General features: G+C 39.7%; 1 protein-coding gene across 3 annotated transcripts in view; it reads left to right on the top strand.

Moving 5' to 3' along the window:
- The window catches only part of MDFIC (MyoD family inhibitor domain containing), a 60,082-nt gene extending 43,729 nt beyond the window's left edge, over positions 1-16,353 (top strand). For all 3 annotated transcript variants that reach the window (XM_075713190.1, XM_075713183.1, XM_075713177.1), the window contains one exon: positions 12,902-16,353. In XM_075713190.1, the coding sequence (XP_075569305.1) occupies positions 12,902-13,149 (248 nt within the window). In that variant the 3' untranslated portion in view covers positions 13,150-16,353. The remainder of the gene's footprint in view (positions 1-12,901) is intronic.
- The last annotated feature ends 10,081 nt before the right edge of the window (positions 16,354-26,434 follow it).

Below are 26,434 nucleotides of genomic sequence, written 5' to 3'. Positions count from 1 at the left end.
TACTCCTGAGGTTATCTGTATCAAGAGTTTAGAATACAAGCTTTGATGAAAGTTTCCATGTGTTTTACAGTGTAATTTGCCTGTTGAGGCAATATTTTCATTTTCTTGATCAATAGAAATGATAATTTTGTATTTTAAAATGCTGAAATATCACATATATTATGATCTCTAACTGCGTTTTCCCCCGTCTAAATAAATGTAGCTCTGTTATCTATGGATAACTATACTCCATGCGATAAGTCAGTTTGTTCTTTGCGCATTTCTTATTTTTCCTTGAGCATTTTCCTGGGTGCTGTGAGTTTGCGGGAAGGGGATGGGTAGCAGAGGCTGCACACCAACCGCATATGTTAGAGGAACGGTGGTGTGATGGCGTGCGTGCTGCTGCTCGGTAACTTCGCCCCGCGCCTCTGTGTAATGCACACCTTTAAGAAACTTGTGCTGGGTGGTTTCCCTTCGCTTGCCGTGCTGCTCTGGCCGTGGGCTGTCTCTGCCGTCGGCACCGCGTGGTCGTCCCCGCCGCTGCCGGCTCCGTGCCGCCGGCCGGCGGGACGCCTGTAGCACCTGCTGGGGCTTCTGTTCAGGGCTCTGCGGGGGCCCGGAGTAAACCCCCACTGAGGACCTCAGCTGCCACTTTGATTGCGGTTTTGCCCTTTTTGATTCTCACTGTGAGACAGCAGAGTGCCTGGAGATCTGTTTTGAGTTGTCTGTGCTCGGGGGATATAGTTAGTAAGAAGCTGCCCAAGGTCACCATCCTGTAAGTGAGCTTATTTACCGTTGCAGACATGAAAACCTTTTATCACATGTGACCTGCCTGCTTCGTATGAAAGCTTATCGGGTCAATTTATGACAGGTGAGTGTCAAACATGACAAAAGCAGCGCAGATCAGCCTGCGCATGTGCTTCTCTGTACATTTTTCAGTTTAACTTCTGCGTCCCTTGTACAGTTTCGATGGTCGATAGTTCTCTTAAAAGTCTGTTTCCTAAGCAGAGCTGCACCTTTTCATAAAAATGAAGAGGAGGTGATAAAAGGGAAGTTGAAATAAAAGTGATATACATTTCACTATTTAAAAGGAGTTGGATATCAGGGTAATGTCTGTATGCAAAGATTTTAGAAATAAAACATGGTGTGCATGTGCAAATGTTTAAAGACATGGACAAAAATTAAAGTTGGTTTATTGTTGATACTGTTTCTTTCCCTTAAATAAGAATTGCGGTTACAACTGGGATAAGGTATTGAGTGGGGCCCTCTGGGCTTTGAATAACAGTGTGTAAACAGTTTTAGGGGATTTTAGGCTGTTTCTTGTCTGGATGTTGTCTGTGGTAACATTTATAACCCACTTAAAGTAGATGTTACATGTACGCTTTGGTTAAATCAGCACAAAGTAGCTGGATGTGCGTGTCCGACATAAGCAGCAAAAACTTGGGATGAGTTGGTTGGGTTTCTATTTGCTTTGGCATTGTTTTAACAGTTTTGATGAAGTTTCCTAACAAATCTGTAACTTTTGGGGATGTGCCAAAGGACTAAGGAAACAGCTTTACTTACATCGGTATTTAAAAATGCTGCAGGGGATGACCCTTTTAACTTCAGGCCTAACTTTCATCCCAGGCAAAATGAAAGGATAATTGAAGATAAGCTTTTGTTTCCGAAAGCTCATCTTTTTTCCCCCAACTATGAGTTGATCTAATAAAATATACTATCACTGCCTACAGACCAAGCCTATCGTAATTTATGCTGTTCAGCATAGCCTTTGGCAACTTGGGTCACAGTCAACAAATGTGATACTGTGTTTTGATGAAATCAAATGCATTTGGTAAAGGAACTAAGGCAGATGTACTGTTTTGTTTGGGTTTTTTTTTTATAAAGTATACCTCTGTACAGTGTTTGACACCCCACATTGTCACTTTTGTGCAGTGCTGATCTATTGTGCAGCATTTCTACATTAATTAGAGAAAAGTGTAATAGGAGAATTGAAAAGCAGTGGCAATTTGAGACTGGTGTGGTGTAATGTGGAAGTCCTAAGGAAAAGCTCATCTTCATTAATGGTGGGCTTACGTAATGAGACATAGACTAATTCCTTCTTTCTTTGTGAAACTATTTAATGAAAACTTAAACCCCAAGAAACTTGGGAGTTAACTCTTTATCAGCAGTGCTGCATCATGAACATCAAGGCAGATGGAGTTTGGTCCTTGGTAAAGACATACCCCTAATTCTCAAGCAAAAAAAAAGGAAAGAAATAGGTCATTTTAACCTAGCCTCTCTTTACAGTAATGCAGTGTCATAACTGATATTGCTATATCATTTCTTTATCAGAAAAGATTAAAATATATTCAGGGTTTCCAGAAAACATGTTGTCACACATTAAGATCATCAAATTTACTTTTTTTTCCGAAATTCTTCCCAAATATATAAATTAAGTTTAGTTCCAGTTGGATTAATGTGTTCCACTACTCACTCATCTGCAAAAACTATTAGGATTTTGATGTAGTAAGGTCAAAGAGTGAAAGTTAAGTATAGTCTTTATTCTTAACATGTTAAAATAGTTTTGAAATTTAAAATAATCTGTAATTTAAAATAGTCTCATTAGTCTTGGAAGCAGGAAAGAACTATCAGGGAGTCTTGTGCAAGCAGTGAAATATATTTTAGTGGTTTCCAGCACGGTAATGAAAAACCTGAGGTCATCTCTTCTCGAGTGAGTTTTATATAGCATCTTCTTTGTGGCTGCATTCCACTGATCATGACACCCTGCAACAGCAGCCAAAGGAAGTGGGTTTTAGCTGTGTAATTTTTTCTGTGGAACTGACAGGTTGCTGTAGGAATATGGTTACTGGAGAAGGATGTGCGAGTTTTGTGTAGCTTGTAGATTTGTTATTATTACAAAAACCCATTGGGACTGTATCTTTTCCTTATAATTACATCTGTAGATAAGAAGCTAAGAAGTAGGAGTTGTACATGAAAGAAATTATTCTTCCACCCATTTTATCCAAATGTATTGCAGACCTTTAAAGTCATGATTCTGAATTCAGCAAGTTAGGAAGGGCTAGGTAACAGCATGTTTTGTCATGTGTTAAATAATTGCTACCTGGATAGCTATTAAAAGTCAATAACATGAAGAATATAAAAGCGTGATTATTTCAGGTTTGTCCTTGAAATGTGGATCAAAGTTTATGTTCATTGTACAAATGAGTCATTGCAAAAATGAAGAGAGCAGTAAAGGGTATCTCTATGTTAAGTGTTTGTGTAGGTTAAGTAAAATTATTATATAAAGATATTCTAGATGGAAAGTTAGTTTTGCAGTCTGGGGAGAAGGAAATAAAAATAAAGACTGGGTAAATAAATCCTTTTAGTGTTTCAGTCAGTGAAGAAGAGATGGAACGAAAGACCCTTCACAGAGTTTCCATCACAGCACTAATGGTCAAAATTTCTCTCTGTGTCTTGGACCATTTTTATAGCTTTTACCTTTGAAATACCTTTATTTAAATCAACACATCTCCTTGTAAGTATTGATTTAGTGGATTTTTTTTAGATTAGGAGGGGAAAGTGCTCTTGTGGTCCAGAAAGTGTTTTCTGAATGCAGTACGTTTTGTTTAACCTATGAACTCTGTCTCTTGTCCATCAATAAATATGTATATTATAATTTCTGTGAATGTTTATTTCTCTCCCTGCAATGTTACATATCCCTGCAGGAAGCAGGAAAGATTTGTTTGGGCATCTTATTTTCAATACTGATCCACATAAAATTTTATTATGGTGTTTTGTTTAAAGAAACATTTGTAGAACAAAATTTGTTGTGGTATTAGCTTCTTTTCAGCTGTGTTTCAAAGAAGCAAAGCAGTAAAAACCTCAGTTCCTCAAATAGGAAGGCTTCTTGGATAGAACTCTTGGCTTCTTTATCTTTTTGCTTCATAGTAAAAGAAAATCTGAAAGGAGATTGTACCTGAACAAATTTAACACCATCTCCATGACAACCAGCTAATTAATCACTATCGGTCTGGCTTTGGTCCTCTTCAGTGAACTGATACTCCCCAGCTTTATTTCACATATCTTCTGGGTTTTCTATGAAGGTCATTTATTTAGCAACAGTATTTCTTTGGGAAAAGCAGCCTTTTAATACAAGCAAAAACTTTCTTTAAAAACAGCTCAATCTTACCTGTGGTTTTCTCTCAGTTTTGTTTCCTGCACAGTGGTGGGGAGTTTTTGATGCTGGGTTTTTTTCCTTCTTGTTTTTCCTGATACTTCCATTTTTTCTTTTGGCCGTAAATGCCAAATCATTATATATATATTATGACTGTGACCACATTGCAGTACAGGTATTCCCAAACTAAGTTTGGATCTTAGTAGTGTAGTAAGTAGGAGAAATCAGTCCCCAGCAGTGTGATGTTTAGAGTGGGCTAATAGCTCAGGTAGTTGCTTCTTGGGACAGATTTTGCAGGTCTGAGCCTCTATCACTGCATTGCTGTTAATATGCATGCTTGCTAGTGTAAACTCATCTCTACACGATCCTGCAGTCAAAGTTTCTGCAATGTTAGAGGTAGTTTGAATCAATTGAGATACTTGCCATGGTTGCTGCATCATTTTTGACATTATAAATACGTTTAGGAGGCCTGGTAATTGTGTTAGTCTTCCAGGTAATTGCAAGCTTTCCCATACGATAACAGTCTCCTGCCTGTGAACTGGAAGAACATAACGTCTATAGATGATGAGACCAAATGACCATAGAGCTCAATATCCTCTTTCCTGCTGGCCTCTCATAGCACATGCCTGTGATAGACTGTAGCGACAGGGACAGAATGAGATGGTGCAGGATATTTTTCCCCTGAACATTTTCCCAGTCTTCAACTGTCTGTAGCTAAAGGAGTTCAAGGCTTGCAAAGAGTAAAAGGAAGAATGAAAGGTGAGGCTAGGAAAGAACTATAATTCTCTATCCTGAATATTTCTTGTCTTTTTAAGTTTTCATTTTCTTTCTGGATGACTGTTCACTGCCTCTTACAAATTAAATATGTTTATACATACAAGTTTATACATGTGATGTGCTTACTATGGGAAGAGAGTGAAAACAACTGAGTATATCTCTCATTCCTGCAGTTACCTTTTCGCTGGCGCATGTTTAGTTCCAATCTTTGTGTTTTCCTGTCATGTCTTATGAATGTAGTAATTGTTTGAAGCTATTCCATATATTTACTCTTTGGGTGCCGTATTTTTTTCAGACAGTTTGTGGGACAACTCAATTATCTCATGTAATTTAGTAGTGCTTATGAGCGGTGGATATTGGTGTTCAGGTGTAGTTATGAACTCTACTGAAGATTATAGTAGTACATTAAAAGGATTGCGAAGAGATTTGGGTAGAAAAGCAATAGAAAAATCTGTGTTTTGACTGAATCTTTTATATATTGTTGACAGTACAGAAATACATACAACATGCTGTTACGCTGGTTTTAAAGTGTGCATAAAACTATAAAGAAAGCAAAAATGTTGTAGCAACTCCCTTATTTGTCTTCATAAGTAGCAAGCCAACTGTCGTGGTTTAGCCCCAGCCAGCAACTCAGTACCACGCAGCCGCTCGCTCACTCCCCCTACCCCGATGGGATGGGGGAGAGAATCGGAGGAGTAAGAGTGAGAAACACTCCTGGGTTGAGATAAGAACAGTTTAATAATTGAAATAAAGTAAAATAGTAATGCTAATAGTAACAGTATAATAATGGTAATAATAATAATGATACACGAAGCAAGTGATGCACAATGCAATTGCTCACCACCCGCCGACCGATACCCAGACAGTTCCCAAGCAGCGATCGCTGCTCCCCGGCCAACCCCCCCCAGTTTATATACTGAGCATGACGTCATATGGTATGGAATAGCCCTTTGGGCAGTTTGGATCAACTATTCTGGCTGTGCCCCCTCCCAGTTTCTTGTGCGCCTGGCAGAGCATGGGAAGCTGAAAAAGTCCTTGACTAGCATAAGCAGTACTCAGCAACAACTAAAAACATCAGCATGTTATCAACATTCTTCTCCTACTAAATCCAAAACACAGCACTATGCCTGCTGCTAGGAAGAAAATTAACTCTATCCCAGCCGAAACCAGGACAGTATCCACCCCTTATTCTATACCATCTACGTCATGCACAGGCCCTCCCCTTTCCAATGTGTTCCAATTAATCACCACCGCTTTCCCTATCTTGATATACACACAGATATCATTCCCTTCGTCTATGGCCCATCCCTCTAAAATGTCCATTGAGTTCATTTAGCCCATGACTTTGGGTTCCATCTGTCATCACGGTCTTTCAGAGCAGGAGAGGTGGTGTGCAGTGTTGGACTGTTGCATGCTGAAGTCAGTTCTCATTCCAACATGGTTTCATCAAAGTTCATTTTCATTAAGCTGGGCAATTCTTACTGCAATACCATTGATGCGGCATATAGCAATCATAATATATAGTATTATATACTTAATATTAACCTACTATATTATTATATTAACATGCAGTTAAGAGATAACATATAGTTAAGAGATAACATACAGTATTATAAAGCAATTAATATTATACAATTCAGTTCATTGGCTATTTTCACCCAAAATCAAATTCCCTTGAGGTACACATTGGGCTTCCCCATCCTTTCGCATCACCCACCAAGTGCACCCAGGTCCTTGAGCAAAAGCAATCCCACGAATGGGTTTGCCTTTGCCAGAGGGGGAAGTAACCCAGACTGTCTTCCCCAGCATATTTTTCATGTGCACTACAGGAACTTTATCTCCTTCTACAGTACGTAAAAGCTTTGATTGGGCAGGGCCAGCTCGATTGGCAGATCCCCTGGTGTTGACTAACCAGGTGGCTTTTGCTAAATGCGTATCCCAATGTTTAAACGTCCCACCACCCATTGCTCTCAGGGTAGTCTTTAACAATCCATTGTATCGCTCAATTTTCCCGGAGGCTGGTGCATGGTAAGGGATGTGATACACCCACTCAATGCCGTGCTCTTTGGCCCAGGTGTCTATGAGGTTGTTTCGGAAATGAGTCCCGTTGTCTGACTCAATTCTTTCTGGGGTGCCATGTCGCCACAGGACTTGCTTTTCAAGGCCCAGGATGGTGTTCCGGGCGGTGGCATGGGGCACGGGATATGTTTCCAACCACCCAGTGGTTGCTTCCACCATGGTGAGCACATAGCGCTTGCCTTGGCGGGTCTGTGGGAGCGTGATGTAATCAATCTGCCAGGCCTCCCCATATTTATATTTCAGCCATCGTTCACTATACCCAAGGGGCTTGAACTGCTTGGCTTGCTTGATTGCAGCGCATGTTTCACACTCATGAATAACCTGTGCAATACTGTCCATAGTTAAGTCCACCCCTCGATCACGAGCCCATTTATACGTTGCATCCCTTCCTTGATGGCCTGAGGCGTCATGGGCCCACCGAGCTATAAATAATTCACCCTTATGTTGCCAGTCCAAATCCACCTGAGCCACTTCAATCTTAGCAGCCTGATCTACTTGCTGGTTGTTTTGATGTTCTTCAGTGGCCCGACTCTTAGGTACATGAGCATCTACATGACGAACTTTTACAACCAGGTTCTCTATCCGGGCAGCAATATCTTGCCACAATGCGGCAGCCCAGATTGGTTTGCCTCTGCGCTGCCAGTTGCTCTGCTTCCATTGCTGCAGCCACCCCCACAGGGCATTTGCCACCATCCATGAGTCAGTATAGAGATAAAGGATTGGCCACTTTTCTCTTTCAGCAATATCTAAAGCCAGCTGGATGGCTTTCACCTCTGCAAACTGACTCGACTCCCCTTCTCCTTCAGCAGTTTCTGCGACTTGTCGTATAGGACTCCATACAGCAGCTTTCCACCTCCGATGCTTTCCCACGAGACGACAGGACCCATCAGTGAACAGGGCATATTGCTTTTCATTTTCTGGCAATTTATTATACAGTGGGGCCTCTTCAGCACGTGTCACCTCCTCCTCTGGTGATATTCTAATGTCTTTTCCTTCTGGCCAGTCCATGATCACTTCCAAGATTCCTGGGCGACTGGGGTTTCCTATTCGAGCCCGTTGTGTGATCAATGCAACCCACTTACTCCATGTAGCATCAGTTGCATGATGTGTAGAGGGGACCCTCCCTTTGAACATCCAGCCCAACACCGGCAGTCGGGGTGCCAGCAGGAGCTGTGCTTCAGTACCAACCACTTCTGAAGCAGCTCGAACCCCTTCATATGCTGCCAGTATCTCCTTCTCAGTTGGAGTATAGCGGGCTTCGGATCCTCTGTATCCCCGACTCCAAAACCCTAGGGGTCGACCTCGAGTCTCCCCTGGTGCTTTCTGCCAGAGGCTCCAGGTAGGGCCATTCTCCCCGGCTGCAGTGTAGAGCACATTTTTAATATCCTGCCCTGCCCGGACTGGCCCAAGGGCTACTGCATGAACTATCTCACGTTTAATTTGTTCAAAGGCTTGTTGTTGCTCAGGGCCCCATTTGAATTCATTCTTCTTCCGGGTCACTTGATAGAGAGGGCTTACGATCTGGCTGTAATTTGGAATATGCATTCTCCAAAAACCCACAATGCCTAAGAAAGCTTGTGTTTCCTTTTTGCTAGTTGGTGGGGACATAGCTGTTATTTTGTTGATCACATCCATTGGGATCTGACGACGTCCATCTTGCCATTTTATTCCTAAAAACTGGATCTCTTGTGCAGGTCCCTTGACCTTACTCTGTTTTATGGCAAAACCAGCCTTCAGAAGGATTTGGACTATTTTCTTTCCCTTCTCAAAAACGTCTTCTGCTGTGTTGCCCCACACAATGATGTCATCAATGTACTGCAGATGTTCTGGAGCTTCACCCTGTTCCAGTGCTGTCTGGATCAGTCCATGGCAAATGGTGGGGCTGTGCTTCCACCCCTGGGGCAGTCGGTTCCAGGTGTACTGAACACCCCTCCAGGTAAAAGCAAACTGGGGCCTGCACTCTGCTGCCAAAGGGATGGAGAAAAATGCATTAGCAATATCAATTGTGGCATACCACTTAGCTGCCTTTGACTCCAGTTCATATTGAAGTTCTAGCATGTCTGGCACGGCAGCACTCAGCGGCGGTGTAACTTCGTTCAGGCCACGATAGTCCACTGTTAGTCTCCACTCCCCATTAGACTTTCGCACTGGCCATATGGGACTGTTAAAGGGTGAGCGAGTCTTGCTGATCACTCCCTGGCTCTCCAGTCGACGAATCAGGTTATGGATGGGAATCAGGGAGTCTCGGTTGGTGCGATATTGCCGCCTGTGCACAGTTGTGGTAGCAATCGGCACCTGTTGTTCCTCAACCTTCAGCAACCCTACAATCGAAGGGTCCTCTGAGAGACCGGGCAAAGTGGACAACTGTTTAATTTCCTCTGTCTCCAAAGCAGCTATACCAAAAGCCCACCGGTACCCTTTTGGGTCCTTGAAATACCCTCTCCTGAGGTAGTCTATGCCAAGGATGCACGGAGCGTCTGGGCCAGTCACAATGGGGTGCTTTTGCCACTCATTCCCAGTTAGGCTCACTTCAGCTTCCAGTACAGTTAGCTGTTGGGATCCCCCTGTCACTCCAGAAATACAAATGGGTTCTGCCCCTCTATAGTTTGATGGCATTAGCGTGCACTGTGCACCAGTGTCCACTAGAGCCTTATACTCCTGTGGGTCTGACGTTCCAGGCCATCGAATCCACACAGTCCAGTAAACCCGGTTGTCCCTTTCCTCCACCTGGCTGGAGGCAGGGCCCCTCTAACACTGGTCACAGTATTCGCTGTTCACTTCCTGTAAATGTGAATCAAAAGTCCCCTGATCAAGGTCGGAAGTAAAATTAGCCCTCTTACTCTGTCTCGGGAACTGCTCACTGGAAACTGGAGCTGCAATTTTCCTGGGAGAACCGCCTTTCCTAATAGTTTTTCCTTGCAACTCACGCACCCGTGCCTCTAAGGTTGAGGTGGGTTTTCCATCCCACTTTCTCATGTCCTCTCCATAATCACGCAGGCAAAACCACAGGGTGCCCCGTGGTGTGTATCCTCTATATCCTCTCTCTTGAGCATAGGGACGTTGACTCCTAATGGCTGAGACACTGGTCCGTGCAGGTGGGGAGTAGGACAGATCTTCTCTGAGTTGTTGGAACTCTTGGCACAGTTTTTCCACAGCTGAGACACAGGCCTGTAGGGAGGAAGAGAGCTTTTCTTCGTAGTCCCGGAGTTGTCTAGCCACTTCATCCACCGTTGGTGCCTCGTCGTCTTTCCAGGCTAGTATTGCCAACGAGTTGGAATACGATGCTGGTGCGCTCCGTACCACCTTCCGCCACATGGATTGTGTGCACCTGACTTCATCTGGGTCTTTGGTTAACCGCTCATCATTCAGGTCACTGTAAATCACCTCCAGCACGCCTAATTCCCTCAGGTACTGGATACCTTTCTCTACGGTGGTCCATTTGCTTGGGCGGTATAAAACATCCTCCTTGAAGGGATACCTTTCCTTCACGCTTGACAGGAGTCGCCTCCAGAGGCTGAGCGGTTTTGCCCCTTTTCCAATTGCTTTGTCAATGCCCCCTTCCCTGGAAAGGGATCCCAGCTGCTTGGCTTCCCTACCCTCTAAATCCAGGCTACTGGCCCCGTTATCCCAGCATCGGAGCAGCCAGGTGATGATGTGCTCGCCTGGATGACGACCAAAATCTTTTCGCATATCTCGCAGCTCACTCAGGGATAGGGATCGGGTGGTCACCATCTCATTTATGGGTTCTTCCTCCTCTGGTTCTCGTGATGGCCCTGGTTCATCTTCATCCCTTACTAAACGAACTGATTTCCTCGTGTATTTCTTCTTCTGTATAGGGGCAACTGATACCGGTGCAGGTTGGTTCTCTGGTTTAGCCGCAGTGTCTGTCACTGGGGTTTGAGTAGCCGCAGTGCTCATGGCTGTGGCTGGAGTAGCCACAGTGCCTGGGGCAGGGGTTTGAGTAGCTGCAAGGCCTGTAGTGGGGGTTGGAGTAGCCGCAGGGCCTGTAGTGGGGGTTTGAGTAGCCACAGTGCTTGTTGTTTTGTCATCAGATCCAGAGACCTTCTCTTTCTTTTGAGGGTACTGATTAGCGTTGACCACGGCTCGATAGGCATGGGCCAGTCCCCAGCATGTTGCAATGATTTGTGTCTCTCTGGAGCTACCAGGGTGACAACATACTTCTTCCAAATACTTTACTAATTGTTCAGGATTCTGCACTTGTTCAGGGGTGAAGTTCCAAAACACTGGAGGTCCCCACTGCCCTAGGTACTTGCGCATATGTTCCCACACACCCTGCCACTCATAACTATCCAGCCTTGGGGTAGATCTCTGGATGGTATTTTTAAACTGCTTACTGACCTTTATCAAAACGGAAACAACATTCCCAAGAATTATCAATAGAAGTATCTTAACTGCCCAGGGGTGTTCAAGATACAGGAAAGTTGTTGTAATGAAGGAGGAAACATCATAGAAGAAAGCAGCAAAGGTGCCATTCTGTATTTCCTCCACAACAAGCCTCTCAGAGTAAGAAGTATAATTGCTAACTCTCTCTATGAGGTAGTACCCGAAGTACAGTAGTGACTTCTGTATGAAACCCAAATACCAAAGAATGCTCAAGGTCAGGGTTTTGATAAGGAGCCTCCCAAGCAAAAGATCATGAATCACTGCAGAGCATAGCACACTACACAAACTGACAGCAAGCTTTAACGCGTGCTGCAAAAAAAAGAACATGGTGCAGATCAGAAGAACTAATATCGTGACCGGCAACTGTTAACAGACTCCTTAATACACTCTGGTTAATCTGTTGTTATCTCAAACCCTTCGTGCCCCACGTTGGGCGCCAAAAAGGACTGTCGTGGTTTAGCCCCAGCCAGCAACTCAGTACCACGCAGCCGCTCGCTCACTCCCCCTACCCCGATGGGATGGGGGAGAGAATCGGAGGAGTAAGAGTGAGAAACACTCCTGGGTTGAGATAAGAACAGTTTAATAATTGAAATAAAGTAAAATAGTAATGCTAATAGTAACAGTATAATAATGGTAATAATAATAATGATACACGAAGCAAGTGATGCACAATGCAATTGCTCACCACCCGCCGACCGATACCCAGACAGTTCCCAAGCAGCGATCGCTGCTCCCCGGCCAACCCCCCCCAGTTTATATACTGAGCATGACGTCATATGGTATGGAATAGCCCTTTGGGCAGTTTGGATCAACTATTCTGGCTGTGCCCCCTCCCAGTTTCTTGTGCGCCTGGCAGAGCATGGGAAGCTGAAAAAGTCCTTGACTAGCATAAGCAGTACTCAGCAACAACTAAAAACATCAGCATGTTATCAACATTCTTCTCCTACTAAATCCAAAACACAGCACTATGCCTGCTGCTAGGAAGAAAATTAACTCTATCCCAGCCGAAACCAGGACACCAACAAAACGGATGCAGAAGGGCAAGATGCACTGGGAGAGACTGGAAATAATTTTAGATAGTTTCCTTGATAAGCTGATTTTTTAAACTTTTTTTTTAATCACTTTGTGGGCTTGCTGGAAGAAGTTACGACTGAAGATAATAGATACCAATATTTTACATAATAAATGACTGGAGAAACAGATCTAAGCAGATGTTTAGTACTTGGGATTTGCATGAAGTAAAGTGGTGAAAGGAAACTTGCACCAAACCCAGTACTGAATTGGAGATGAGTTAGGCTGCAAAAGTGACCTTGAAGATGGGCAACATGTTCTTTGTGGTGTTAGATTATGTCTATTCTGAATCATTGTCTTTCAGCTATTTATTTGACATTGTGATATATCTGGATTTAGAATAACATATTAATAATTTCTTCTTTTTTCTTTCCTTTTTTTTGGTTGTTTGTTTCCTTTGTTCATACATGACATGCTACTGAACTGGTACGTATGAAGATTGCTGCGTTCACTGTATCCTGGCTTGCTTGTTCTGTGAATTTCTCACCCTCTGTAACATTGTTCTGGGACAAGCATCCTGTGGCATCTGCACCTCGGAGGCCTGCTGCTGTTGCTGTGGGGACGAGATGGGGGATGACTGTAACTGCCCGTGCGATATGGACTGTGGCATCATGGACGCATGTTGTGAATCTTCAGATTGCTTGGAGATCTGCATGGAATGCTGTGGGATCTGCTTCCCATCATGAAATATTTATCCCTTTTTATTTTATTCTCTATAAAACTGGAGAGCTTTTCTTTAAATACATTTGAAGAAACACAAGGTAAGATTTTCACACAACCAACTGGTATTGCACTGTTAATTCCCTACATATAAGTATTTTTTTTAAAAGCAATCCTCAAATCTGTATTCTAACACAAATTGTATAGTTTTGTATGTGAAACTCAAGCTACATTCCAGCTTCCTTTTGGCTTTGCAAATGGAAGACTTTATTGAAACCGAATTACAGACCTGATACTGCAAGCTATGTGTGAGGGCTAAATTGCCATTCAGATTGAGTGACAGGTTTTGGTCAGAGAAGAGGCTACAGGGCAAAGTCTTAAGTATTTATTTGCCTTTACCTACTTTAAATGCTCGAATGCCTCCATGCATAACATGCCTTTACAGGCATTCTAAAAAGCAAAATGTCTTTATTTCAATCTATTTGGGTTGCAAGCAACTTTGCTCTGTTATTTTAAACTTAATTCAAAAGTCAGCATCAGGAATCTACTGTTGGTTTTGCTACAGTGGTCACATGGGCAATATTTCTTTTGTTTTGAATCTCATTGGTTTGTGAGAGATTCCTGGTATTTTCCATTGTCAGTATTGACACTGAGGGAAGATTTGGCAACCTAATGCCAATGTAAATTTTGCCATGGACTAGTTTACCAAGATATTGTTGTTATCAATCAAGACAGAATAGAGAACTTATATTTTACTTCAGTACTAATATTACTTGAAATGCTTCTTTTTAGAAAGAGACTTTGGAAATCTGTGTAGACATGAAATGTATCCTTAAACTAACAGACTAACTAATAGACTAACAAATCATCAAAATTTGGCTGTAAAAGGGAAATTATCAGAAGTTAACTCAAGAATCTAAACATGTACATGAGTGGCCTTGTCAGTGTTTGTGGCTTTACAGCCAGTATCGCCTACCTTGGTATTTATTTCTTCACTGTGTGACAAAGATCCACAGAGGATGGCAGAATTTAAACTGGGTATAAAGACCAAATTAAAACTGACTTGATCAAGGAATTCTGTCATTGAATGCAAAAACCAAATGCAAAAACGTTTATTCTCAGATACATTTTAAGTGTTATTTTTAAATAACTGTGTAAAAAAGGACATTTTAAAAATGTATGATATCCTTTAAAAATAAAAGGAATATGATTTAAAATTTTGAAAAATATAGTTAGCATCCAGTGGACAACTTTCCCTGTTACACCATTAAGGTTTTCTGAGAAATTCTGTCTTTGCCATTGTAATTGTGAAATTAATTTGGTCCAACACTTAAAGAGGTTTATGGCATTCCCAGATTTGGGGAATAATGGTACCCATTTTCTTTACCATCTGCTAGTTTCTCTCCTCCATGTCTGTAGCCCATTAACTTTTCTCTGTAAACCACCTATACATCTTGATCTCACTTACTTAAACTTTCCTATCTACACTCCAGATTTCCCATTTATAGATTGTTGGATCTCGTAAATTTGGGCCTTGTTACAAGAGTCATCAATAGCCAATAGCATATTTCTGCTGAGTGAATTGACCATAAATGTCTCTTTCCGCTGTAGTGAATTCAGTTTATGTAAATGTGACATGCTAAAGATCACAGGAGTGTGAAGCTGAGTCAACAAATGGTCTGATATTAACCAAAGCTTCTCCCTGTGAACACTGACTAGTAGTGCCTACTACTGCAAGTTATCACTGAAGGTAGCCAAATCCTCAACTATACTAGGGATCTGGGAGGTGTTATGTTTTGCCTTAACATCTGCAATATTGTGGTGTATCCTGATGCAATGCAGATTTACTCAGAGGGTTTCTTACCTGTTTTTTGATACTTACTACAAGAATTGATTCTTATCATGTTTTTTTTTTTTCCCCATATACTGGGCCAGATTCAGATCTGTGTTGCATAAACGAAGTGCATTTCCATTAACATCAGAATATTCCATTGGTTTAGCTCCAGCTAGGGAGCACAAAGATATTATGGTAATAGGCAGGCTAATAAGGAATCATATAGTTAAACTGATAAATTCCCTGAGCTCAGAATCAGGCCCATGGGGCTCAATTATGACTCCTAAAAGTCTGAACCGCATTGGGAAGGGGGAAGAGATGCCTTGGTTGAGTGGCAGTGCCTGGAGGCATTTTGCCTTTGTAAGGCATAATGCCTCTGGGGAAATTGGGGGCATCAGAGTGAGCACTGGGACTCGATGCACCTTGGAAAAAGTGTAGACAATGCTTTGCCCTTTGTAGGTCTATGGTTGACACCATGGTGGTGGGGCCATGCTCTCTGGGGCTAGGCAGGACCATTAGCTGTCCTTCCTTGTGTCCTTCTGGTCACGGAGAGGTGAGTTATGGCTGTTTCTTGTCTGATTGTGCTTTTGGGGACAGGGAAGAGGACTTCCAGTCTCCTGTCCTACCCCGATGTCCATGCCCTGCCAGAGCAGTTCCAGTTTTGTGTTTGGAAAACTGCACATTTGGATATCAAGCTTTTAGTGAATACTGGATGTTAGTAAAAACTACTTTTACCAGAGGATGATATAGTATTAAAAAAAAAATTCATCAAGGGAGTCCTTTTTCTGTGTAGAAGTTTATTTATACAGTTTGCTCTGCACAAACCCTTGTTTCTGCTTACAGGAACTCAGAGGTTTTTTTGGTTGATAGAAATTATGAAAACCTGGGAAATGTATTTACTGTTAAGCATTTACTTCCAGTACTGTTAAAATACAAATACAGGAACTCTGTTCATGCATATATGCATATGGGTACACTGTCTCACACATATGCACACAGACACACATATGCATATATATTACTTCTTTTCCCACTTCATTTGTGAAATACTAGGAAGTGAAAATAGTGTTTATTAACCCTCATAGTGATTAGAAGTATCAAAGTACTACGGACAATTGAAAAAAATAAACAACTGTGTGATTTGTTTGACATTTAAGTGTAATCTGCTACTATTTGTCATAGAGTTATTAGCACTTTTGTAAAATGTATCTTTGTAGCAGAGAATGTTAGTAAGTAGTGTAAGGAATTCCTTTCTATATTTATATTCTTAAATTCTGTTTTGTAATTTTCACTCTGTAGGCAATCTATAAGCACCTTGTGTAATAAAAACAAACAGAATTAGAAGGAGACAAATGTGAAAATATAGTTTAAATAAAATTAAAACATCGGAACTTAACTGTTTATTTTATAATAATTCTTGTGAACTTCTACAGTGTTTCAGTATATAGTTCTGCAAACTGGCCCATTTGAAAAAAATGGTAACTTGCTATTTGTATTTTATATCAACTGGATGTGCTATTCTCAAACACTATTTTGAAATAAAGATCTTTATTTTGAAACTTTGGAATTTCTTCTTCTTCTAGTCTTGCCCTGTTACTCTTCTGAATGATAATTTCATGTCTTATTTGTGATTTTTCTGTTACAACACTTACTGAAAGCTTTGGCCTTTGGGTGATTTGCACACAGGGTGAGCCAGTGTAGGCCAGTTGTCTTGCATATGGAGCTAAAACAACTCGGGCGCTGGAAGCTGTGCTAGCATGAATCTCCAACAGTAAAAAAAGTTTGTCATTAAGAGGGCAAATTAATTCCTTAGTGTAATTGTATTAATGAGGTGGAATTCCAGTAATGATTACATTGGATCAAAATGAAAATTCTTGTAATACATCTGCTGCAACAGTCTTCAGTTTACTAAAAACAAACTGAACACAGAGTGTAGTTGGTTCATACTATTGCAGTAGACATATTTAGGTCTAAAGGCCTTTGTGGCCTATGAAACTGAAGGCTTATACGCAGTACCACTATTTTAAAGTAAGGTATGTTTTTAAAATCAGTTAGTTTAAACACAGATAGAGTAGACTGCTTCATCTGTGATTTAAGCAAAGATTTTTTCATGTTGGTTTAAGCTGAGTGTGAACATGCTTATGCTACTTTAAAACTGCAGACACTGTATGTCTACAGTCTTTTGCACTAATTTTTCTATGTCCACTTTAAATTTATTGAATGTTCTACCATGTCTGTGTATATGTGGGCCCTCAGAGGGTCTAAAATAATTGTAATATGTCTCCTCTGGGTGTTACAGAGGTAATATGTTAAAACTGGCAGAAATTCTGTGCTTGAACGTGTACCATGAAGTCTTGCCGTTCAGACTATGTGCCAAACTTCTCTTAGAAAATAATTGTTCATGAAAGAGAACTAATAAAAGCATAGACAAATAGCACCATTTGAGACTTATTACAGGTGTTCTAGCTGGTGTCTATAATACATAATATTTCTGGAAAGAAATGGCTTCTATGAAGATGGATCATGATCAACATTTGGGAGTTTTTGGATTGAATATGGACGCTATTTCAACTACAGTACTTGTGTTAAGAACTGTTGAGTTTGGTGAATCATTGCTTTTATAAAGTAATCTTCTGAATGAAAAGCTTTTCTGAACTGTTCACACATTTTCAAAAGAAATTGTCTTAATAATTGCAATATTGATGTATGTTCTTGGAGAGCAATGCCAATTGCATTGATGTATTTCCACAGTAAAGCTCCTTCTGTCAGCAGCCTTGTAACTTTCTGAAAGGCAACAGATATCTGTGAAATCTTATTCTTAGCCCCTAAAATAAATTAAAGATTAGAGAAATAGCTCCCTGGTATCTTCTTTCTGTCCCTCTCCCTGTCTGTATGTGAATATGCACACCGAGTGTTGGAAGACTTGAGGTAGTGTTGGTGGTGACAGTAGTAGCTCTAGAATCCTGCTGGCATTAATCTTACTTTTTTCCTGCCTTCTAATCCTTCTGCCAGTTCTTTTAACTTCTGAAGAGAGCAGGGGGACCTTAGCTCAATTTTAGCATCAAGATATTGAATGAAGTTCAATAAAAATAATACCCTGCAGCCACTTCCATGATGCACTCGTTTCACTGTGCTCAGTATAGTCAAATGTGAAGTTGATTGCTTGTACAAAATTCAGCCTCCTCATAAGCACTTCCTTATGCTATTTACCAGTGATTTGGTGCTAGTGACATAAAAGGATGGCCTTTCTCTTCTTTAGAAGTCTTTCATGTGGTGGGCTGTTTCTACTATAGTTGGAAAGAGAGACATTTCTCTGAATTACCATTCTGCAAAACAGGCAGATGTTGAGTTTGATTAGGTGATGTTAATCTCTATATGGTTTTTAGTATACCAGTTCACCTCGCTTAAAACTTAATTTAATAAACCACTACATGCAATCCTGTTTGCCTCCTTTATGTATGTATATTATACCAATTGTTAGTACATTACCATTCAATACTCATAAAAACAGGATGTTAGGTGAAAGGTTATATACCTTTTATATATTTAATAGAATCTTACTAATTTTTATTCTGATATGCATATACTATTTTAATTGACAAATTACTCCACTATAATTGAGGCTCTTTATATCGTCTCAGTAGGGTATGTAATTGGTGCCCAAGAACTATACAATTCCTCTTCAATCAGTGGTGTAGGCTTCTGCAATTTGTCTCACCTCCACGTTGCACAAAGTAACCACACTGTGAATACACTGTAAACCAACTTGTATGTGTTTCACATTACAATCTTTTTCCACAGTGCCTACCTTTGTTTCTTTAGCTTTATCACAAGGTGGTTTGCTTGGTTTTAGTTTTTTGTAATCTTTGTTCTTCAAAGAGAACAGAAAGGGCTTTTATTATGGAGGTCTAGGACAATACCAAGATGTACTTTATGTTGTAAATTATTTCTTCATCTTTTCTATGTTCACTGCTATATGCAGCTCCTAGTCAAATAGACTTGTGAAAGTGATACCTTTGGAACTTTGGAATATACCTAAGGAACTGTAGCTCAACTGTGTTTTATATCTGAATATATGAAGTTCAAAATATATCAATTGTGTCTTGCTTATTGAAATAAAGAACTGAAAGTTCTGTTGAGATGAACTCTGCACAGTCTTGCAAACTGGCAATCTTCAAAATAGTTCTACTCACAAGAATAAGACCAGTACATTATTTTAAAATTAATACCTTTTACAGTGGCATATATATATAGTAGCTTTTAGATTCTGTGCTACTTTCAGTTACTGAAGACTGGTAATAACAAGCTTGGAAAAAGAAATGCATTAAACAACATGGGTTTGCTTTCCTCCCTAGGAAGTGCAACTCCATTTGTCTGCTTCTTCATGTGAGGAGGAGACACCTTGATTACATATTTAATGTAGACTAACAGCAGTGGTTTAGAATGCCCAATAACTTCAAGGTCATTACAAGTAGCATGTGAAGGATAAAGAGAAACACAGTGCAAGGATTCCACTACTGTTGACACCTGCTGTCTCTGCATCAGTAATCTGCTTTGCAACTACCAAGCTTTCATGGGGTTAAGTTTAAGAAAATTAAGGTATCCATGACTGAAATTTTATATTCAGTCTTGTTTCTTCAGAAAGAATAATTAGACATATTTACACAATTACATTTTAGTAAACTATTATGCCAGCTTAACTGTAACACATATTCTGGTAAAAGTACATTAAACAGCAATCCAAAAGCAATTTAGCTGCTGAAGGCATTATTTTCTATCTAATTATTCACAAATTAATGAATAAAATTAAATTCCAATCACTGAAAAAAATGAAGCAATGGTGAGAATCAGAACTACAGATTAGTTAAAGCTATGCAATGCATAACAGAATTAAAGCTTTCTTTTATTCAAATTCAATGCTTAAAAAAGAACAAATCCATCATCTTGAAATTTGACTTGTAGCTTGACATTAAAAATAATATGAGTAGAATTTTCAGTGGGGTAAGCACAAAACTAGTTCAAGTAGTGTCACTCTCAATTAATGTACTCAGGTGGTGTGCCCATTAAAATTCCCACTTGTGGGTTCAGCTCTCTATGCAAATGGGGTCATTACCTGGAGAATTTAATTGGGTATGACACTGGGAGTAGGAATTTTCCTTTCAAAATAAACCTACTTGCACACATTTTCACTAGAAATTTGATTGTTACATATACTTCATATTGTTTGGCTCTATAAATATTTACCAAAAATTGAGAATGTCTTCACTTATTTATTTTTTTACAGGTGATTCATAATGCATCAAAATGATTTTTAAATTGTTCCATGTATTGCATATACAAGTCTTGTTACAAAAACCTGTGGTGAAAATTTATTTTTTGGTGTTAAAATTATATTTTTCAATGTTTCACATCCTTTTAAAGCTGATACTAGTTTTTATAGCATCTGAAAACAGAACTGTAATATTTTTATAGTATCTGTACATGTAAATGAAAAAAGGCTATATTGTACTGAACTTGTATCTCATACATTGTTTGGAAAGGACAAAAATATATTGTGTTTCTGAGTAATGCTAACTTCCAACTTGTGCTGGAGGTGACTTTGCAGAATCACTTGTACAGATCAGGCTAATACTGAAATATATTAATTCCAAAATGCACACACAAATATTGTGGAAACACAGAAGTACAGGGTTGGAACGAACTTCTAAAGAACTTCTAGTTCAGCAGTTCAAGCTGAAACAGTGCCTAAAAACATGTTTTTGAAAAACACTGGTGAAGGGAATTTTGGACACTCCAGAGATAGTTGGCACTAGCGCTACAGTAGTCTTAACAGCTAGAAAACTTTTTTCTAACATACCATTTAATCTTATTTTAGTTTCTGCAAGTAAGACTGATTTATCCATGTTCTATTCCCAGTGGATGTGTAGAACAATCACCATTCTCTTGTCCTAACCTTTCATGTATTAACCTTTCATATAGTTCGTGTACTCCTGCCTAGTCCAAAGAAATCCAGTCCAGTTTCTTCAAGCTATCTTCTTCAGTATGACATTCATTTCAGGCATTTTGTACTGTATGAGCTATGCTTCTCATTTCACAGTATCACAGGACTGAGGGAACAACTTGTGAAGGGACTTTCTCTACTAATGAGAAACATAGGTGTTGGATGGTGCATTGAGATTAAGAAATATATTCATGTCTATAGAATCATAGAGTCATAGAATCGTTTAGGTTGGAAAAGACCTTTAAGATCATCCAGTCCAACCATTAATCTAACATTACCAAGTCCACACTAAACCAATTAAGAGTAGACTAGACTAAACCATGTCCCAAAGTGCCACATCTACCCGTTTTTTGAACACTTCCAGGGATGGGGACTCAACCACCTCTCTGGGCAGCCTGTTCCAATGCTTGACTACCCTTTCCAAGAAGAAATTTTTCCTAATTTCCAACCTAAACCTCCCCTGGCACAGCTTGAGCCCATTTCCCCTCGTCCTATCACTAACTACTTGGGAGAAGAGACCCACACCCACCTCACTACAGCCTCCTTTCAGGTAGTTGTGGAGAGCGATAAGGTCTCCCCTCAGCCTCCTCTTCTCCAGGCTAAACAACCCCAGTTCCCTCAGCTGCTCCTCATAAGGCCTGTGCTCCAGACCCTTCACCAGCATGGTTAAGCCCAGGGTCACACAGATCAATGTTTATAAATCTCTCCCTAACCTACTGAATCCTTGAAGGAACATCTCAAAATAAACACTGCAGGGAGCCTAAGTTACTGATCACTTTTGTTATAAAGTTGGATGGATTAACTTAGAAAATTAAGCACTGCTGCACTTTATAGGGGATAGGCATAATATGAGCACAGATCATGTTAATTTGCACAAAAGCACACACACACACACACACACAAAAGCACAAAAAGACTTTGACTGATGAAAACATATAACATGCATGGATTTCTGTGGCAAGAAAGTTGACAGTATTTCAGTTGCACCTTAACTTCTGTAAAGGAAACAGTCCAAAGAATCAACATTATGATCTGCTACCTACAACACTTGAAAGATTTTAATGGGATTTGTAGAACACTTTTTAAAATTTCCAGGGTGGAGACCTGCAAGTGTTGTCTTAGCAAACAGAAAATTAATCTGTCATGTTATTAAAGCTTATCTCCATTTGGTACTTCTGTATTTTTGCTCCATCTCAGCTTCCAGCTTCTTGCCATTTCTGTTCAGCACTGTTTACTCTGTGTTTTCACTAAAACTTCCTCTCCAGTTCTATTGGTTCTCATTGCTTCTTTGATGCCTAATACATATTTATCTATGCAAAAAAACCCTGTTACTGAAGAGTGGTGTTTTGTTTATTAAACTTACCTGCAACTTTGTGGTAGCCTTACAACATGGTTTTAAGACCTTAGCCAAAAGTGGTTTTTAACATAAACAAACTGCATTTCAAAAGGTTGATGCTACCTTACTACTCTTCACGTTCAAAAATCATAGTTAGAAGAATTGGGAAATGCTCATTTTATTTTCAGGGAAAACTATTGGAAGCTTGATCTGGAAATAATGACAAATTAAATTACAGAAAAAGTACTAATGCTTGTCAGTATAGTTTTATGAGAATTGCCTCTCAATTATTATTTACTAATGAGAATAAAAGTTTGGCTGGTAAAAATAATTGTGTAGCCATAATATACTTGAGTTCTTAACTCATTTGACTTAGGACTTATAGAATCATAGAATTGTTTAGTTTGGAAAAGACCTTTAAGATCATCAAATCCAACGATTAACCTAGCACTGCCAAGTCCACCACTAAACCATGTCCCTAAGCACCACACCTACACCTCTTTTAAATACCTTCAGGGATGGGGACTCAACCACTTCCCTGGGCAGCCTGTTTCAATGCTTGACAACCCTTTGGGTGAAGAAATTTTTCTTAATATCCAATCTAAACCTTCCCTGGTGCCACTTGAGGCCTTTTCCTCTTGCCCTATCACTTGTTACTTGGGAGAAGAGACCCACACCCACCTCACTACAACCTCCTTTCAGGGAGTTGTAGAGAGCGATAAGGTCTCCCCTCAGCCTCCTCTTCTCCAGGCTAAACAACCCCAGTTCCCTCAGCCGCTCCTCATAAGACTTGTGCTCTAGACCCTCCACCAGCTTCGTTGCCCTTCTTTGGACACTCTCCAGCAACTCAGTGTCTTTCTTGTATGACATCCTGATTTCCAAGATTATACTTTAATATGTGTAGATGATGTAGACTGAAACCAAGTAACCGATAAGTCTCAAAGAGTAGTTGTGAAATGAAGTCATTGTTAAAAGGGTGATTTTAGAGATTATGTGCAGAAATTGGTACTGTGCCTATTCAACATTTTCATCAATGATCTGGAAGCATTTCTAGCAGAATTTGTAGATGAATCAATAGTTGATGGAAAGTAAATTAAATACGTACCTTGTTACAAGGTGCTTATTTAGAGCAATCTGGACCTGGTAGGATGGATGTATTCTGAGAAAATGTTTTCCCACGCTATCAAAGGGAAAGGAAATATTTAGAATTTACTTTGTAGAAAAAAGATTCATTTTAAACACTTTGAAAAGGCTTGAGGATCATGATGAAGAACATACTGAACAATGGTTTTCAGATGAAATGCTGTGGCCTTTCATGGTGACCTTTTGATTTTTAAATGGGTAATGCAGTGAGTGGAAGCAGGGAAGAGTATGTACTTAGGAAAGCAGTTTTAGAACACTGCTTGCTGAGCTTCATGTTTTGAAAAACAGAAATAGTTCAAAACAGAGCAACAGAAATGACTTAGAGACATAAAATTGCTTTAAAGGGAGAGAATTGCAGTGCTTATTCTACTCGGTTTATCCAGCAGAAGACTGACATGTGACTTCATCACATTCAACTGGTATCTTCAGAGGCACAAATTGTGGTGTTCTGAAGCTTTTCTTATTGTGCCAGAGAGATGCAGAAAGAGCTAAAATCTAAAGCCAAACAAAAATTGATGTCCCCATTTCTTACCAGAATGTAACTGTCGAGATTGTAATGAGTAGAACAAACTACCGAATGCAGCATTTGATTACACACCTCCTGATAATTTTAGCTCACAACTAAATGCTTTTCTGAAAGATACACTTACCTTTAAAAGGCTGTGTGTGTATATGCATACATACATACGTATATATAGAATATATATAGAAAAAAATATATATAATCAATAAAAGTTTAACAGGATGGAATTTCATTTCCTTTCATATTGGAGAGGTTAGATGGGGTGGTGCAGTAATACTTCATGAATCTGTTGTCTAGTGGCACTAATAGATTATTTTGATCATTTGAATGGGGCTCATAGAAATCTTACTTTTGTCAAACATTAAAAAGAATAGAAGGAAATGTTTTTCCATAGAACTTTCATTGGCATAATATCTCTATATTCTAGGTGTGTAAGAAAAGTAGCAGTATTCCAGGGTGTTTATCACCTGTATTCAGAGAGATTATCTAATGAGGAAGTGGCGTTTTCTGACCCGTGCTCTGCAAGTAAGATACGTGCATCAGATAAAGCAGGGACAGGTCTCCTGGGTCTACAAGGTGGATTGTTCCTTCACTGTCTTCCCGTAACAGGTTCTACAACATCTCTGTGGGTTGGGGTTTTATTTGGTGGGCGTTTTTTTCTTTCTTTCCTTACCCTTACTGGTGGGAGCATGAGAAGTACCAGTATATGTGTCTAATCTATTGAAATAGACTTGAAATGATGCTTTTTTTCTCTAGTGCAGGATCTCCACAACACGAAGATGTATGTCCTCTCTCACAGTATCTTTCTGGGATAACATGATGGTCACAGATGTTTCCCATACCAACATTCAAATATGGAGAATGTAGGTTATAGTTCTGGACTAATAATTCAAATAAAGATTAATTTCTATTGCAAAAATGTAAAACACATTAAAAGTTAATTTCAAGGGCAAAGCTAAATTGAAGTCCCTAAGAAAATAGTTTAAATTAGATGAATTACCTGTAAAACAAACATCAGAGATAGAAAGTGAATTTACTTAATATAAAAAAGTTAATAAAATGGGCTGTGAAAGGAAGATGAGCAGCAGAGTTAAGATAAATAGTCCATTCACACTGAAATAAAGCATGAAAGTTCATCTATGATATAGAAGTTTATGGAAAATTTACAAGTCAAAAAGCATTCCGGTGTATTAAACAAAGGACCACTGGGATTTGTGTGTTGTGAGCTGTCAGTAGGCTCATCATAACCATTACAAATCTACTCTGAAATGTTAAAAGAGCAAAAATACAGAGCTAGAAGGTCCAATTCCTCTGGGCTGGGGAAAAGAAGTGGGTACTGGCTTTTTTTTTTGTATGTTATCATTCCACATGTTGCAATGCAGGAAATTATAGAGCAGGTGGAAAGGTCAGGCGTGTGTAGGGACTTTACTGCATTTTTCACTTCCCTGCTCCTTAGTTAGAGGTTAATACAATGCTGTGTTACATTGTTTCAGCAATAGTTTTGCATTCCCCTACTCCAGGAGAAATTTAACTCACAAACTATACCATTAGGTTTATTTATTTATTTATTTCCCCCAGGCTACTTTCTTGGTTCTGTGGTGTTCTTGAGGGAGTCAAATGGTAAAATGAAAGTTGACCCCTATGGAAATCCTAAGTAGTTTGTTAGACTGTATTTTGAGACATATGAGGATTTCTCCAATGACAGAAATTAATTTTCCCCTTTTCTTAGCCTGGTTTCCAGAGAGAAAAGGGCTTAATAATCCACTGTGATGTATATTCTTGCATGCGTGTTTGTCCATTTTCTTATTCCCTACTAATAACTTTTAAGCCTGTTGGTCCTATTTAAACCAAGTGAAAAATGAGAGCAATTAAAAGACCCCCGAACCCTAACAGAGTGGGCCTATTCTTACCCCACTGAGGGGTTACTTGCAGAATTTGCTCAGCTCTTATAAGCTGTTAGAGAATCCACAGAAGGGAGACTTACTAAAAATATTTAATTGTGGAAAAACCTACAGCTGAAGTTCACGTTTTATTAAATATAAGGGAGTCAAGCTGAGACACTGAAATCACATGAATGAAAATTAATTCCACTACTTATGGAACAAGTTGTTTTGCATGATTTAAGCTAGACTACGATAAATATGAATAGTTTAAATTGCTTTCAAAATAAAACCTACTTCTTTGTCTCTGGTTTTGTGATGTTTGCTTTTGGAAAAGTTACAGTATTCCCCTTCAATGATTCAGGTTTTTTTCCCCACCAAACAGCTTTCTAAATGCATTGTTCCAGGGTAGCCTTCAGGAATAAAACTAGAAATGACTGAAAAAATAATTTGAGAGTGGCTAAGAAAAAAAAATCTGAACTGTTGAAAAAGAAACTCTTTTTTTATTAGCACATTTGCTTGTTTATTTTCTTTTTACCAATAACAACTTTTGATTCAAGACTAAATTTTTAAAATTTTAATTCCATATAACAC

Source organism: Pelecanus crispus, chromosome 1 (assembly GCF_030463565.1).
Source record: "Pelecanus crispus isolate bPelCri1 chromosome 1, bPelCri1.pri, whole genome shotgun sequence".
Taxonomy (NCBI): domain Eukaryota; kingdom Metazoa; phylum Chordata; class Aves; order Pelecaniformes; family Pelecanidae; genus Pelecanus; species Pelecanus crispus.
Note: the sequence above shows the minus strand (reverse complement) of the source record. Positions and strands in the feature narration are given on the sequence as shown.